The sequence below is a fragment of the Lissotriton vulgaris genome, chromosome 6, assembly GCF_964263255.1.
Source record: "Lissotriton vulgaris chromosome 6, aLisVul1.2, whole genome shotgun sequence".
Classification (NCBI taxonomy): Eukaryota; Metazoa; Chordata; class Amphibia; order Caudata; family Salamandridae; genus Lissotriton; species Lissotriton vulgaris.
In genome coordinates, this window is record NC_141694.1 from 1,689,216,586 (window position 1) to 1,689,232,695 (window position 16,110).

Sequence of the window (16,110 nt, forward strand, 5' to 3'; positions counted from 1 at the left end):
GGTAGGATGCGTACACCCCTGGATTTCAGGGGTACGGTGCGTATGTCCCCATGTATACACCCCATGAATGTTGGCGTACGGCGTGTAGGGGTACGGTTCGTACCCCTCTCCAGGGCCGCAGTTGTACAGTGAGTACACCCCATGCGTACACCACTTGCGTTTAGGGGTACGGTGCGTATGTGAATGTGTGGTTCTCCGTACGAATTGCCTATACGCGGAGTGTTCCGGACGAATCGCGTATTCATTACCCGGTCCGGATCGTACTTGGCGGGTCGCATGGCATGTTTACGAATCGTACTGTTCACTGTGAGAGTCTAATTTGTACAGATTTAGCCTTGTTTTTCGTACGGTTCACGCGGATTCGGACGTATTTCTATCCTACCGATCATACTACGTGATTCGGATGGATTTGTACGATTCGTACGGAAACGGCTTCGAATACGGATCTTCGTACGGATTTGTTTCCAGAATCGGAATCAGCCCCTTAATAATTAGATCTCTAACTTGCAATACAGTCTCTCTGTGGACAGCGGTCATCGTGAGGAAAGTGAATGGAAAGCAAAATATTCCAGGCCTCTCGCATAGCATTGATGCAGTGTTTAACACAGATCTTAAATTAGTTTCACCTACAGGAAACTTCTTAATCATCAAATATTCCAATTATGCCATTAAATCTCTGTGCTTTTGTGTACGTTTTCTTCTAAAATAGTTTTCTTGCTAATGACTTGATGGGCTCTGTAACTCTCCTTTTTTGTATCCTCATGTGTAATGGATCTTTTGCATACTGGCAAGTATGGTGGGGTTAATGCTGCACTATTAATCTACATCCATATTTATGACCCGGTCTGCGTCGGTCTTGCACCACGCCACGTGGTATAAGAGTGACGCAAACCTTAAGCCAGATTTTTGAAGACACACAAAGCTACTTTTCGTGGCTTCAAAAAGCAGGAGTTACGCACCACAGCACAAATGGCTGCGTTGCGTTACTCTGCCCATGGGTGTTAGGTGGGTGATACCGTGCAACTCCATGGTTTTTGCTGCATTCCCAGATTTACAAGAGCTTGTAAACCTGGGAATGTGCCAAAAAGAAGCGCCACCCTGGGTGAGGGATAACGAGGAGAAATATGTTTATTTCTCTTGATTACTTCCTCTTTCTATGTGTGATGCAGAAAGAGGAAAATGTATCTCAGGATTGTTTTTGTGCAGGAAGAAGTCCCTTCCTGCAGAAAAACAATCCTGCATGCAACACAAGCACCCTTGCACCATTGTTCAAGGGTACCTGCGTTGGCGCTAAGCTGCCAAAAGGGCGACAGTGCAGGGGAAAAAAGTCAGGAATGCGCTGTATGCTTTAAATGTGTCATATTCCTGCCCTTTCCCAGTGACGCAGTGCAGCACATCAAGGTGAGTTGCTGCACTGCACCACTATTTCATAAATATGCCCCCTAGTGAATAAGAATGACATGCCTCTTATTAAAAAGACGCTCCCACACTGGAAGTAGAATTCAAGCTTTTTATTTAGAGTCTCCTCTCTCCGCAATTCCAAGTTCCCTCTCAGTCCAAGCTGGACAGGACAGACTCTCACCAACATTCTATGGGAGGCTTCAGCACCAACTGGAAGAATGTACCATATGTCGGGGAATGAGGGGGGGGAGGGAGGGTATACCATTTGTAAAAACTGTAAGGAGGAAAAAAGGGAACTTATATTATTCCTCGACAAACGTTATAATGAACATAAAAGGAAAGATTATACCATGTCTATGCATGCATGAGTCGGTGCTCCTAGGCATATGCACAGTATAATGGTGCTGCCTAATGGCAAACCAGTCACTCCTGTCATGCTCGCTGTACCATATCTGAAACCTCTGTATCCAGGGCACTTTGATACGTAAGTGCACAATGTGCTAGTAGCTGCTGTGGGTCTCTTTATATGAGGCCAAAGGCAGAGTTCAGAAACAGACAGTGAGTACTGCAAGCAGAGGTGAGACTCTAAGAACTGAAATAACTGGTGCTTGGTGACTCCAGTAAACAAACCAGTTGTATATGTGATGTGGGAGTCAGTGATCAGTTTAGGGGCTTTTAACAGGTAGATGTAGTCTGCCAGTATTCTCTGGCATAGGGACACCAGGTATTATTGACGCCCGTCACCCCCAATCTTTGGGTAGCCTTATAATAGAAAGCAAACCACTAAGGCTTATAAGAGGACCCACATCTACTGCAGAGGCTGCAAATTGGTTTCAAAAGAAATACCCATCCACAAGTTAACCTTCTGTCTTCAGCTAAGGCCTCAACAAGGCAACTGTTTGAGCCCTTTTTTGTGGACCAACAAAAGACCCAAAATACCAACTGCGCTCTCACGCTCTGCTCAGAATACCAATGATATGTCACTGGAAGCGTTCTTACACCCCTGACATATTAGCAGCCTTGCCCCTTCCAACAGCACTCCACAATCATCAGAGTAGCAGTTACACAGCACCAGACACACTCCTCACATCCTAACAATAATACATCTGGATGATGTGTCAAAGTGCTTCTTCGTTGATTGGTGAGTTTGTGTGAGTGGTATTGTGCATGGGTGAATATGGAAATGCAAGAATGAGTCAATGAACTGATAAATGGCTGCCTGAGTGCACGGATGAGGGATTGGGTGCCTGGATGAACTGAGAGCATAAATGTATGGATTGATGACTACAGAGTTGGAAGTATCCATTTACCTTCAAGTAAAATCCTGACCTATTGAATTTGCTAGTGTTTGTTGTTAAGGGAGGATGAGAATCTTAAAATCTTGAGCATCATAATTTTAATACACATTTCTTTGTTGATTCCGATAATCATCTACATAATTTCCAAAACGCCTTCCCAAAATATGAATCTTCATTTTGAACAAAGTAAAACATACTATATGATTTAAAAAAAGCAAGACATTTTAATCATAGCATAGAAACCGAAACAGGTCGTTCACAGAAACGGAGCTAGGCATTTCCAAATTAAAACTAAAAATAAAGTAATTAGAGTTGATTCCAATGTAATATGTTTTAAATTGCAGCAACACCTTACTGCATTTGTATCACGTGGGCCTGAAACAGTTTTCTATAGCTTACTACTCGACCCAAAGCCACACTGATCTAAGATAAATATAGTCTGTATGAAAATTCAGTAAGTGGATTAAAAAATATACTTTGAAAAAAATAACGGAAATCACTAATTTCCAAATTAGTTTTAAAAAAAGAGGCTGATACTAGTACGTGCTTGCGTGGATGAAATATTCAACACGGCATAAGTTATATTATGTGGTTTTTTAATCAGCATTTTTATTGCACCTGCTATCATTACTCTTGGCACCTTTATCATACAATATCAGTAGGATACATCCCACACAGACAGTTAAACTGGACATTTAGAATGCGGCCGAAGAAGCCAGTAGAAACGGGAACCCGGTTACCAGGATTTTTTGTTCCCCTGCATTACAAACTCGCCAGGGATACCACACAGCAATTATTCGCAATTTGTTCGACTCGGCACACAACTCACTCATAAGGCGCGCCCTAGACTTGGGGTTATCTTATTACTGCCACTTACACCTCAACTTTACTGCTTAACAGCGAACACAACGGGAATGGCTCCAATAAATGGTATTACCGCCGTACACCATTGCAATCGTATTTACCAGTGATTTTAAACGAGGTTCCTTGTAAACGCTACAGAAGTGCGGAAACCCGATTTCCACACAAATGTGTCCATATTTAAACTTGAGGTGTAAATTGTGATGTGGTTTTACCCCATCACTGATGCAGTCAAAGTGCATCAGATGATATAGAAAAAGAAAAGGGTGATATTAATTGCAATGGCAAAAAAGCGCAACACATTTCAGCATCGCTGGTTTCCTGTTAAGCCCCATTTCTCCACAATTTACTAAATCGGGGTTCAGTTTAGCACCAACATTATTTCTCCATTTCGTTCCGGCCCAATTTACCACTTCTTTTGAAATTAGCCAAAATTGTTCCTGGTGCACTACGTTAAATGATAGACAAATAGGCATAGTCGTTTCAATAATCATGTCTATGAATGCTGTAGAGAAGATTTCTTAACTTATGATCCTAAAGATCATGGATAACACAGACAAGGCCGTCAATTTGGAAACATGATTTTAGGCAAAATGTTGAATACTCACATTTAACGCTTGTCCGTAAAGTGCGGGGTGCGGATGAATCTACTGCAGCTGAAATAAACAGAGGAAACATGAGCTTGGCTTCCATCAGGATATTTTAAGTCCCTTCTTTATCTTTGTGTACTTGCACTTAACTTTGATCAATTTTCCCTGTGGATCCCTTTTTTAATCTAAGTAGATTTAAACAACCAAAGAAATAAAAAGGAAAAAACAAAATTATTGCTGTGTATATTAATAATAATGCCTTACATGCAAGCACGCCTAAACACATTTACATATAGCTGCATTTAATCGTAGGGAATGCGTAGAGCAGACATAGGGCCTAGAAAAGTGAACTGCAGACTAACTTAATGGTAAAGCAGACTAGTATGTACTCGGTTGCCATGCTTTCACAAACTCTTAGTTTTGGGTTACTATGTAAACAAATACGACCGAACAGGAAAACTTTCCACTTCTACTGTGAATGTGTTTTAACCCCAGCTGCAAGGGAACATAGGTTACAGAGGTCTGTATCGGAAGAAAAAATGGGAAAGTAGCATAAGCTTCTATATGCTTCTGCAAAGGGGCATTCTGTGCACATTTTTGCAGCAAAGAAAGAGCCAAGCACAAGTGACACCGCCTACCTCCAGGAATGTATGTAAGGATGTTTTGTCATTTCTGAAGGCAAACCTTCTGACTAGCAACAGAGCACTGTATGGGGCCAGCTACCCCGGGAATACACAGGTGGAGGGACAGAGGGAGACAGTAAAGCTAGTGAAAGACTGAGAAGCCAGTCTATATCAGGAAGTAATCCTTGAAGAGGTGAGTTTTCACTTTCTTCCTCAAATTTTGGTAGGGTTGGTGCTCCATAAGACATCGTTAGTAATAAAGGTACAGAAGGTACCAATGCAAGATTGGTTGGGGAAAGACACATGGACCGGTTGCTGAGTAACGATGCTGAAGAGATGAGTTCCAACTGCTGAACCGATGGCAGCATAGGGAATGTGGGGAAACTATACATGGCATGTATTATTAAATTATAATAATAAAACATAGTCTAACAATTAAAAATAATTAATAATCAATTAAAATAATCAAGAATGGGGGCGTGGCCAAGATGGCGGCGGAGTAGGACGTGCTTTTGAGTCCCTCCGGCACCGGGCCTTCTATAGCCTTGTACAGCACCCGGCCCCAGGCTAGTTTACGGCTCTCCGGACACCCCTGCATCTCCTGGGGGTCGTGTCCAACTATCGGCCCCGAACTGGCTGCGGAGGCGGCCCGAGAACGGCGCCAGGACTAGAGCGGGTGTACCGAGCAGACGAGCGGTAGCGCTGTGCGGCCCCTGGGGGTTACGGCCTGATCGGAGGGAGTTGTGGAACGAGGCTGCCCTGGAGGTGTCGATCGAGGTCGCCCGGAGAGACAAGAAATCTCCGGGTCACATCTACGGATCCTGGCCGAAGTGCGGCGACGGGGCCCGAGCGAGAGGGGGACTGCACCTTCCGGCCTGCTGCTTACGCGACCCCGAGGATTGCGGCCTGGACACAGCGGCGGCACGGAACGTGCTGTGGGGCATGCAAGAGGCGATTTCAACTGCCGGAGTAGCGGCGATTTGCCCGGGATATCTCGATGGCTCCTGGCGGGAGCGAGGGGGCACGGCCCAGAGTGGTGGGGACTGCGCCACCCGGCCTTACGAACTACGCGAGTCCGAGGACTGCGGCCTGGTTGCCGCGACGGAAAGGAGCGTGCGTTGCGACCCACCCTGCTGCTGGACTCCTTACACCCACGGAGAGTTTGGGTGTGGTGAATGAGCGCGGTGCTCCACTGCGCGCAGTGCGGTGCGACGGCGAGTGCTCACTGAAGAACCCCTGGGCCACGTGGCGGACTGCTGACGGTCCGATCGGCCCTCTTGGAGTGAACCTCGTCCCCCCCGCTGTGGAAGGAGAGATGGCTCGATGCACTGGGGGTACTACCGGGCTGAAGCTCGTTGTGGGAGACGACTACTCAAGCTTCGGAACTGGGGCCTACGGACGTATGGCAGTAAGGGATCGAGTTGGTGGCGCCGCGTGGCGTAGAGGGCCCCTGGACATTGTGCTTTTCCCTGCACCGAAGTACTACTGGATCATGAGCAACAGTGCAGCTGAGGCCTTGGGATTGCGACTGTAAGCCCGGGACCGCCTTTTCCAGGGTCCTGCTCGGCCGACCGCAGAGGGTGCGAGGTGGTGACGCCATATGCCGCCTGGGTCTTCCGAACCTGCCGAAGGGCCATTGGAATAGACTGTGAGCGCTTGGGCGGTGACCTGGACTGGGAAAGTGTGCAGTTACCTCGACGTAGCTGCGTACTGTTGAAAGGCGATCTCCCGCCCTGAATACTCGACAGAACAGGGGTGCCGCGATGTCTTCCACACTGCACAAGGGGAAGCCCGGTAAGGATGGCCCACCCAAAGGATCCCAACAACCGGCATCCCCTGGTCCTAGCGCATCGCCCGGGCAGAAAGATGATGAGGTCCCTGTGACCAAGGCCTTTATGACGGAACTTTTTGCCTCTATTAAGGAGGACATCTCTGAGCTCCGCTCTCAACTGGCGTCGGATCTCCGCGAGGTGCAAAGGGACGTGGATGGCATCGGAGAGCGAGTGGCTACCCTGGAGGATCACGATTTAAGCATGGCGAACGATGTCCACCAATTGCAGCAGGATGTAATTCGGCTCACGGAGCAGAACTTAGACCTCCAGGCCTACGCGGAGGATCTGGAGAACCGTTCCCGCCGGAACAACATCCGAATACGTGCGGTGCCGTGGGACGGCGAAGCAGGTGACCTACGAGGCTATGTGCAGGCACTTTTCTTGCAGATACTGGGCGAGGAGGACATATATGATATCAAGATGGACAGAGTCCACAGGGTTGGTCTACCTAAACGGGGAGGAGGGCTGCCCCCTGACATTTTAGTCTGCGTGCATGACTTCCAGTTAAAGGAGCGTATCCTGCGGAAAGCGCGGGACATTCCGTCCTTGCAGTTCCGAGAGCACCGTCCTCAACTTTACCAGGACTTAGCAGCATCGACACTCCAAAAGAGACGCGAGTTCCGCCCAGTGACCGCCTTTCTGCGAGAACGTAACATTTCCTACTTGTGGGGTCACCCCTTTCGCATCATCTTTAGGTGGCAAAATAGACTGGCGCAAATCCGTTCTCTCCAGGTGGCGAAAGAACTTCTGGGCCTTGATGACTCGACTCCTTCACCAGAGGCTGGCAGTTCACCATCGCGGAGGCGACGACGGTCCTCCTCATGGCACAGAGTGGGTCCGGAGACAGATCGTAGAAGGCCTGACCGCACAACTAGCCTGCAGGAGAGGGGAGAGGCGGTGGCATCTGTGGCCTCAGCGACGTTGGCGTCTTCCCAGCAGAGCTTCGGAGTGGCCTGCCCTTGAGCTGATGGCCGTATGGTGCCGGAGGGGCATGTGAACTCAGGTACCGTGGGTATATTTGTACTTTTTGAGAAGACACCCCGGACCGTGGCCCTGGGGGACCCATCAGTGGTGTCCCGACCCCAGCCCAGGGAGAACTCTACAAACTACTATCCACTGGGACTGCTAAGTACATTGTTCTTGTTTGTTTGCTTGTTGGGGGGGGGTGTGGACTGGAGGGCTTTGGGGGAGGACTGGGTGGGGGGGGTAGTTGGGGACTGGGTTGGGGTGGGCAGGGTGGTGGTGGCGATCGATGTGTGCTTGCTATGAGTCTTATCCCCTCTGGAGGTGTGTCACATAGGCCTTTGGATACCGGGTTATTAAGCGGACGCAACCACTGGGTTTGTGCTATGGCTGAAAATACTTTCTTGCTGCTGTGGGACTGGGATCTGAGGGTCTTTTGGGCTTGGTGCCGGGAGTGGGGTTGTGGAGGGGAGGCGCTGGATGGGGACATGCAGAGAGGGACTGGGGAACGAGGGGACGCCTGGTTGCCTTTGGCGGGGGGGGCAAGGGCAGGTTAACAGAACGAGTGCAAAGCGATGGGACCTAATGTTTCCTCATGTCTCTTAGTATCGGCACATGGAATGTGAAGGGTCTCAACTCCCCACAGAAACGCCAAAAACTCTGGAAATACTTGTCTGACCATCACTTAGATGTAGTGGGTATCCAGGAGACCCACCTGGCGCGAATAGAAGAGCTCCGGCTCCAACACAAACACTTCCCCCTCATCTACAGGTCTTCTGCCTCCACCAAACACAGGGGGGTGGCTCTTCTTTTTCGGGCATCCCTTCACTTCCAGCCTATGGGGGTATGTTGTGATAAGGAAGGTCGCTGGTTGATGGTTAAGGGGTTGCTATACGGCCGATTGTGCACTTTTGTGGTGGTGTATGTTCCCAATGCTAGGCAGAATAGCTTTCTCCAGGACTTGTTGGATAAAGTGGGGAATTTTGTGGAGGGGCATCTGTTCTTAATGGGTGATTTCAACATGGTCTGGGACAAGGACCTAGACAGCTCCCGAGCCCAGAGGGCGGACACCGGTGTCTTCTCCGCCGAAACGCAACGCCTGGTGGGTGATTTGGGGTTGATTGACGGCTGGCGCTCCTTGCATCCCCAGGCCCGATATTATACCTTCTTTTCCCACGTCCACCATTCCTATTCTCGCCTAGACCATATCTTTTTAAGCCAGGCCCTCAGGGGAGATGTCCGTGATTCCAGCGTCTTTCCGCTCTCCGTGTCAGATCATAGCCTGTTGGTCCTCGGGCTGCATTGGTCGGTGAGGGGGGGCGGTTTGCGAAAATGGTACTTCCCAGCTGCGCTTGTCCGGGACGATACATCCTGTAAGAAGCTACGGAAAGCCATCAGGGAGTTCCTGGCTCTTAACCAGGCATCGGACACATCAGTGTTCAACATGTGGGACGCATGCAAAGCCTCGCTGAGGGGCACTTGCTTAGGTCTCAATGCAAACCTCAATAAATTGAGGAGGAAGGAACGGGAAGACTTAGAGGCAGAACTTGCGATCTTGGAACAGGCGCACAAATCGAACCCGTTTAGGGCGACTCTTCGGCCTCTAACGGCAGTGCGGGGAAAATTAAAGGCCGATTACAACAATCGAGCCGAATTCACCCTCCTGAGGCTTCGGCGTGTTTCATACTTGCAGGGGAACAAGGTAGGAAGGCACTTGGCCCGTCAGCTCCGGGACAAGAGAGAGAAGGAATACATCGGAGGGATCCAGGACCCGGCGGGGTCCCTGCAGCATCGGGATGAGGACAAGGCAGACATCTTTGGCCGCTTTTATGCTGCACTCTACGAGGGCGACTCTTTGGATCAGGAAGCTCAAGGCAGGTTCCTGGCTGACCTCCCCATACCGCAGGTCTCTAAAGAGTGGAATGAGCTTTTGGCTGCCCCCATCTCCAGAACGGAGGTGCTGGACGCTATTAAGGCCCTGAAGCTCCATAAGGCGCCGGGCCCGGACGGCTACACTGCCCTTTTTTATAAATCATTTGCGACGGAACTGTGCGACTATCTGGTCTCCCTTTTCAATGAAATGGCTGTCACTGGGAAGACCTCTGGGACTATGGCCGAAGCCATGATAACCGTGCTCCCCAAGCCGGAGAAAGATCTCTCCAAATGCTCGTCGTACCGCCCGATAGCTCTTCTCAATATCGATGCTAAATTATACTCTTCTATCATCGCCCGCAGGCTCCAGGACTTGATGCCGGCCCTCCTTCAGCCGGACCAATCTGGGTTCATTAAGGGACGACAACTTAAGGCGGGTGATACACCTGATAGAGAAGGCCACCAGGTTCCGCATCCCGGCGATACTGGTGGGGCTTGACGCGGAAAAAGCTTTTGACCGCGTTGATTGGGGATTCCTGTTCCGCACCCTGGACGCCTTCGGCTTTTCGCACCAGTTCATACCAATGATCCGTGCAAATTACAGCAGCCCCAGCTCTAGGGTGGTGATTAACGGGCATCGATCTGCATGTTTCCCTCACTCACGGGGAACGAGGCAGGGATGTCCCTTTTCCCCTCTCCTCTTTGCCCTGAGTATCGAGCCTCTAGCTCTTGCAGTGCGGGAGAGGGAACAGATCAAAGGCCTTCCCTTTACGGGTGAGCAGCACAAAATATCCCTCTTTGCGGATGATGTGCTGTTATCGGTGGGGGATCCAGCTCATTCATTGTGGCACATTCAAACGGTGCTATCCGAATTTGAAGCAGTGGCCGGGTTCAAGGTCAACTTTGACAAATCATACATACTGAACCCGACTCTCCCTCCGGCGGAAGTGGAGCGAGTGCGCTTGCTTACGCCTTTGTCATGGGCGTCTACCTCTCTGTTATACCTGGGAGTTCGGCTGACCCCTACCATAAGATCATTGTTCTCAGCTAACTTCCCCCCAATGCTAGCAGCGGTGCGAGCGGACCTAGATCGGTGGAAACCGAAGTATATCTCATGGCTTGGCAGGATCCATGCTCTCAAGGTGGTCCTCCTCCCTAAATTCCTATATCTTTTCCAGACCCTCCCCATCCCAATAGAGGTGGTTTTTTTCCGGCGCCTTAAAACCTTGATGCTGAGATTTGTTTGGCAGGGTGGGCGAGCACGCTTCTCCTTCACTACGCTGCGACGTCCGCGGAAGGAGGGAGGTTTAGGGCTCCCTGACATGCACCTGTACTATAAAGCCCCGCAGCTACGAGTACTGGTGGAATGGTCCCAGCAGCTCTCAGAGAAACACTGGCTGCATATGGATAGGAGTGTGGCTGGGAGATCGATCTGGGATCTGGCCTGGAAGCCCAATATGGACAGGCCCAAGAATGCCTACATCAGCACGCCCACTAGCACTGTCTTGAAGGTGTGGGATACGGTCACCGCTGATGACCGCTGGACCACGTTTCCGTCCCCCTTTACCCCCATACACTTCAACCCGGCCTTCCCGCCGGCGATGCAGGAGGGACCCTTCCGACTGTGGAGAGAGGGAGGATGTAGAGCTCTCACGCCTTTGTTCCACTGATCTGCACCTCTCACATTTCATAACTGCATGCGAGACTATGGGATCCCGGCCACTGAACGCTTCCGCCACATCCAGCTCCTCCACTGGGCGACCTCAGAGGGAATAGGAGATGCCGCTACAAGACCACTTTCACCATTTGAGGCCTTTATTCTACGCACTTCCACTATGAAGGAGACGATTTCTTCTTGTATGGGCTGCTGCTTGCCACCGCGGTATCTCCCCGTCCCCGCTACATGGAACACTGGGAGGTCCTTCTGGGCCAAGACGTTACCGACGAAGAATGGAAAGTTCTCTGGCGAGATATCGCGGCACACAACTAGGGTGACCAACCGTCCGTAAATTTCACAGACAGTCCGTAATTTCGGCTGTCTGTCCGTTGTCCGTGAAGACTTCTTTAACGGACGCCATTTGTCCGTAATTTTAACAGCTGTTCCGTGACAGTGAATCATGTGCCTTTCTAATGCCAACTGTTTGCCGTGGAGACCAAACAAAGCTATTTAGGATTGGCTTAAAAGCCATCAGCCAATCCTAGAGCTCGCAGGTACACTGCCGGAGTGCTCTCATTATCCCTGATTCAGGGCCAATCACAACAGCTTTAGGGTACCTAGCCCCCATACTTCTGAAACGCACAGAGCAGGTTTTAAGCCTTTCCCTTTTTGAATTTTTCGGGACCCTTACTCGACCCCTGACCTGTAGACTCAGTAAATCTCGTTCTAAAGGGACCAGGCCTCAAGGCGCATTTGGCTAGATTGGAAGCTGGGGAACTGAACTGTTAATGTCAGAATCCAAGCCTAATGCATTTTTGGAGGTTTCCTGCAGTTCTGGCTATTCTCCAAGAGATCCTAATCGCACGACGCTTTAAACAGATTAAACGACAGATAAAATATGGTCTTTGTGCGGTGGTGTAACATGAGAGCACTGGGCCCCGGTGCAAGCAATGATAATGTCCCCCGCTGTCTGTTTGCACTGTAAAAGGCAACAGTAATTGATGTGCAATGGACCCGGTATCGATGCTCTTTCTCCACCGTCGATAGCTACTGCCCTGTATCATTGTCATCTTAATGTTTTTCGGGGCCCTGTGCATGACATGTTTAGGGGCCACGTGCTCGGAACATTTGTGAATTTTATTAACCATTTAATGAAAAAATGAAACTTACACAAAGCACAAAAATATTAAACTATGTTAAAGTTTTAAAAACGGAATCATGCAGAAACAGCTGATATATGTCTTCCTTTGGGGCCCAACAAGCCTTAAAACTACACAGGAGAGGGGGGTACGTTGAGATAAATAGACATAAATAATATAGAAATAGATCTTACTGGGGGAGGGGGGCTTTATAGCTTTGGGTCCATGGAAGTTGCACACTTTGCCCTTGCCTTAAAATGTCTCTTTTCTGCATTTGTTTACAAATGCAAACTTATTTTAAACAATGAGGCGTAGCTTCCGTGTAACTGTGTACCACAAAAACAGGACAAAAACGTTATAGGTGTTTGTTGCAAAGACTCTGTAAGAACTGTCAAACCCTAAACTATGTGCATTAGTGGCGCCCAGGAGGACAATCTTTGTTGGTGCCCCTTCAATGACCTTCTTAATGTATTCCCTGACTACCACCCACCATGGTGCCCCTCATCTATCCTTAGCCCTCTCTCACATGTATTTAATTTATAGCTAGTCATGTATATACACTATACAATGAATGGCCAACAGAAGGCCGAGCCTCGCTTAGGCTCCAGGGCTTGGGATCACTTTTTAGCATATTTCCCTGCTTTAGAAGGTCTTCGGAAGTACTGCTATGGCGGCTACGTTGCTACTACCTCACTGCATACATAGAGAAGTCTGCTGTGCAACTGGCACCCATACCTTTGCCCCAGGACTCCTTATGGCTCCCCACTTCGACTTTCACCGGTCAAGAACGAGGTAAGCATCTGCGGCGGACCTCGGTGTGTACTGAAGGTGGCCAGCAGCCTGTGCCTGGTTGCAACTTTAGGACTCCCTTAGTCCCTTGTGACCGATTAAAGGGTTGTGTTTATTGCCCGCAAGTTACTGAACTGAACCTGCCTGCTCAATTTCTGCGTTCATCGATAACGTAGAAGTTCTCCATTTCCGATTGAGGGTGAGGGATATTTCCGTCCCATGGCCTATCCTAGAACTTCAACAAGGGAAATTTGACCGCTGCACTCCGAATGTATTTTAAATGTTCTCTATGGTGAAACCAAAATTATGAATCTTGTAGGTGCACCGGGTGTTCACCTCCTGGATACTGAGGTGCTTTTAACCAATAGTCTCAAGAATCTTACAACGAGTAAGAATAACCCGGGCAGTCTTGGGCACAATTAGTGCTGTATATCAGTAAACAGAAATAGTCCAAAGTAGAATTAATTCTTTACTCAATTCAAATCTGTGAGTTCTTCAACAATTTTCAAGTATTGCCATCATATTAATTTCATATGGTGAGATCATGAAGGTATAACCATCATTAATTATCCATGGTAGATATATGAATCAACATCCACAATGTATTAAATCCCCAATGCATTTCGCGCAGGAGCGCGCTTCTTCAGGGGGTCTGCAAGTAAGACAGGGAATATATGTAACAATACTGATACTCAGGAGCAAGGCAATGCAAAAAGTAAACGTAAAGAAAGTGATAAACATGCATAAGGTGATAATATGGCTAGCCAAAAATTAGTTGGGAGCTGCATACACAGTGACCGATCGAAGTACAAAGTCTGTGAATATACGTATCGGGTAGAAAATTAATCGAACGTACAAGAGATAGTATAAGTGCCAAAGTGATAAGAAGTTGAGAATCAGGAATAAAAATGAAAATAATAGTGACATGCAAAGGCTCAATCATTGTCTAAAGTGCGAACGCATAAAAAATGTGAGTAATTGCCGAGCCTGTGGTTACATGCAAAGTCGCTCAATCAGTGCCCGAAATATAAAAGTGAAATCGACTAGCAGGACCAGTGCACAGGAATGAACCTTACCCGTTAAATGTGGAAAAAGGTATACGCCGGTAGAGCAGTGGTGTGGCGCAAACCAGGTTCAGGACATGCCGCGAACCCGGAAGACGCCACGCATGCGCGGTGCGTGTAGATATTCCAGAGTGTAACCAAACATGGAAGAAAGACGGACGAATCGCCGAGTGTCCACAACTTAGAGTATAGGAAAGAACCGCAAATTGCGAGAAAAGACCCCAAGTTTGAGGCTCGAGGGCTGAAATATAAAAACGTGGTAATAATAATAGATATGTGCACGCGGGATGTGAGGAATGAGTAAAAAGGAAAAATTAAAAAAATGAAAGGCATAGTGAACTACGGTGCCGAGGGGGTAAGGAGGGATTATAGAAGGTCTAAATGTATGGAAGAAATTAATAATGCAAACAATAATGAAAACAATACATAATGAACATACGAGTGGTATGAACACAGTACATAAAGGTTAAGAACAAACAAGCATGATGTTAAGCAAAATGTTGCTGATCACAGCTTATAGAGAGATCAAAAAACACAGAAAGGGTGTTGTTTCAAATGTCAATAGTTCATAAATGGCAGCTAAATTCTAGTCTTTCATTTAATCCTTTCGGGTGTACCACCGAATCAACAAACACCTCCCATACCACCACTGTAGGAGAGTAGGGTCTGCTATCCTATGGTCACCCCAAATTTTTGCTTTTTGCTTCACTGGTTTATGACTTAATGTGGCTGTGGGCCTGCTAATCAGACCCACAGCCTGCTGTTCTCTCTCTAAATTACTGCCAATGCACTCTAGGTGCATTACAAATTGGATACTGGTTCACCTTATAGGCCCCTGTAACAGTGTACCATAGGTACCCAGGGCATAGGTGCATCCAAGGCCTACCAGGGGCTGCAGCATGTATTGTGCCACCCCTGGCCTGGCCTCCATATTTGACACAACTGGCTGATCACTCAGCTGGGGTAAGTCGGTGTAATCACCTCTTACTTAGGTATAGTATCCCTATGCCTGACCTTAAACTGGACACATATGTTCCTATCAGCCACTCCTATGGAAGGCCTCATCAATCCTGGAGGCAGAGTGCTTGGAAATATGTGAGATGGTGCTCTAGCATGAGCTGAGACGTCTGCAGCTGTCGGGAACCACTCCCTAAGCTGTTCCGGGATACTGCCATACCATATACTCTTAAGTGCATTATAATCCTCGCGGTTATATGCTATCTTTGGTTTGGCTTTATCAAAACATGTCGAGTAAGGTGTCATACGAATTGGAATACTATCCCCTCGACAGTTCTGTCGATGGGGATAGCATTCCACCCTTCTAGAGGGACATGACATGTGTGTAGCCTTAACCCCGGTTAAAGTTAACCAGAGCCTCAGCATCACAAAATGGATGCTGCCACCACAGACACAAGTCTGACCTCCTGCTGCTGAGAGTCCTTCCAGCGAGGGAGGCTTGGACAAAGGGTTTCCTGCCTTGGGAGGTGCGAGCACCACCCCAGACAGGGTTTTGTGTATTGGGTAGGACAGGGCTGAATAGATTGAGACATGCCCGGGGCACACAAGGTGTCCCCGTGCATAAGCCAGTCCAAACCGGTCCTGGGACTTTCCAGACCCAGGCCTGGCGAGGAGCTGGACAAAGGAAAGGGGGTGTAACCACCCAGAGGAGGGACCTAGTAGGTGATCCACCCCTCAGATTGGGAATAAGAGTGGGAGCAGTGCCATTGCACAGCAGATCATCCTGAATCAACTTTACACGAAGAAGACGACTGGACTTCGACATTCTGCTGCACAGAAGACTGAAGAGAATCTCCCTTGTGGCCTAGGAGTGGCCACCCTGTGAACACAGGTACCAACCAGTGAATCAACGTCTGCTTTGCCGCCGCCTCCCGCCGGAGCCCGAGCCCAGAGCCTGACAAGACCCAGACTCCCAGACTTTTCACAGCCCGATCCACAGTCCCTGCAAAGAAGGGACCCGTGGAGGCACCGAGAGACGTGGGACCAGACTTCTTGGAAGACAC

At 48.7% G+C, this 16,110-nt stretch overlaps 1 protein-coding gene across 3 annotated transcripts in view; it reads right to left on the reverse strand.

Moving 5' to 3' along the window:
• Positions 1–16,110, reverse strand: part of LOC147709322 (spermatogenesis-associated protein 7 homolog) — a 1,261,012-nt gene that overhangs the window by 607,813 nt on the left and 637,089 nt on the right. For all 3 annotated transcript variants that reach the window (XM_086925461.1, XM_086925463.1, XM_086925462.1), the window contains exon 4: positions 4,169–4,216. In XM_086925461.1, the coding sequence (XP_086781587.1) occupies positions 4,169–4,216 (48 nt within the window). The remainder of the gene's footprint in view (positions 1–4,168; positions 4,217–16,110) is intronic.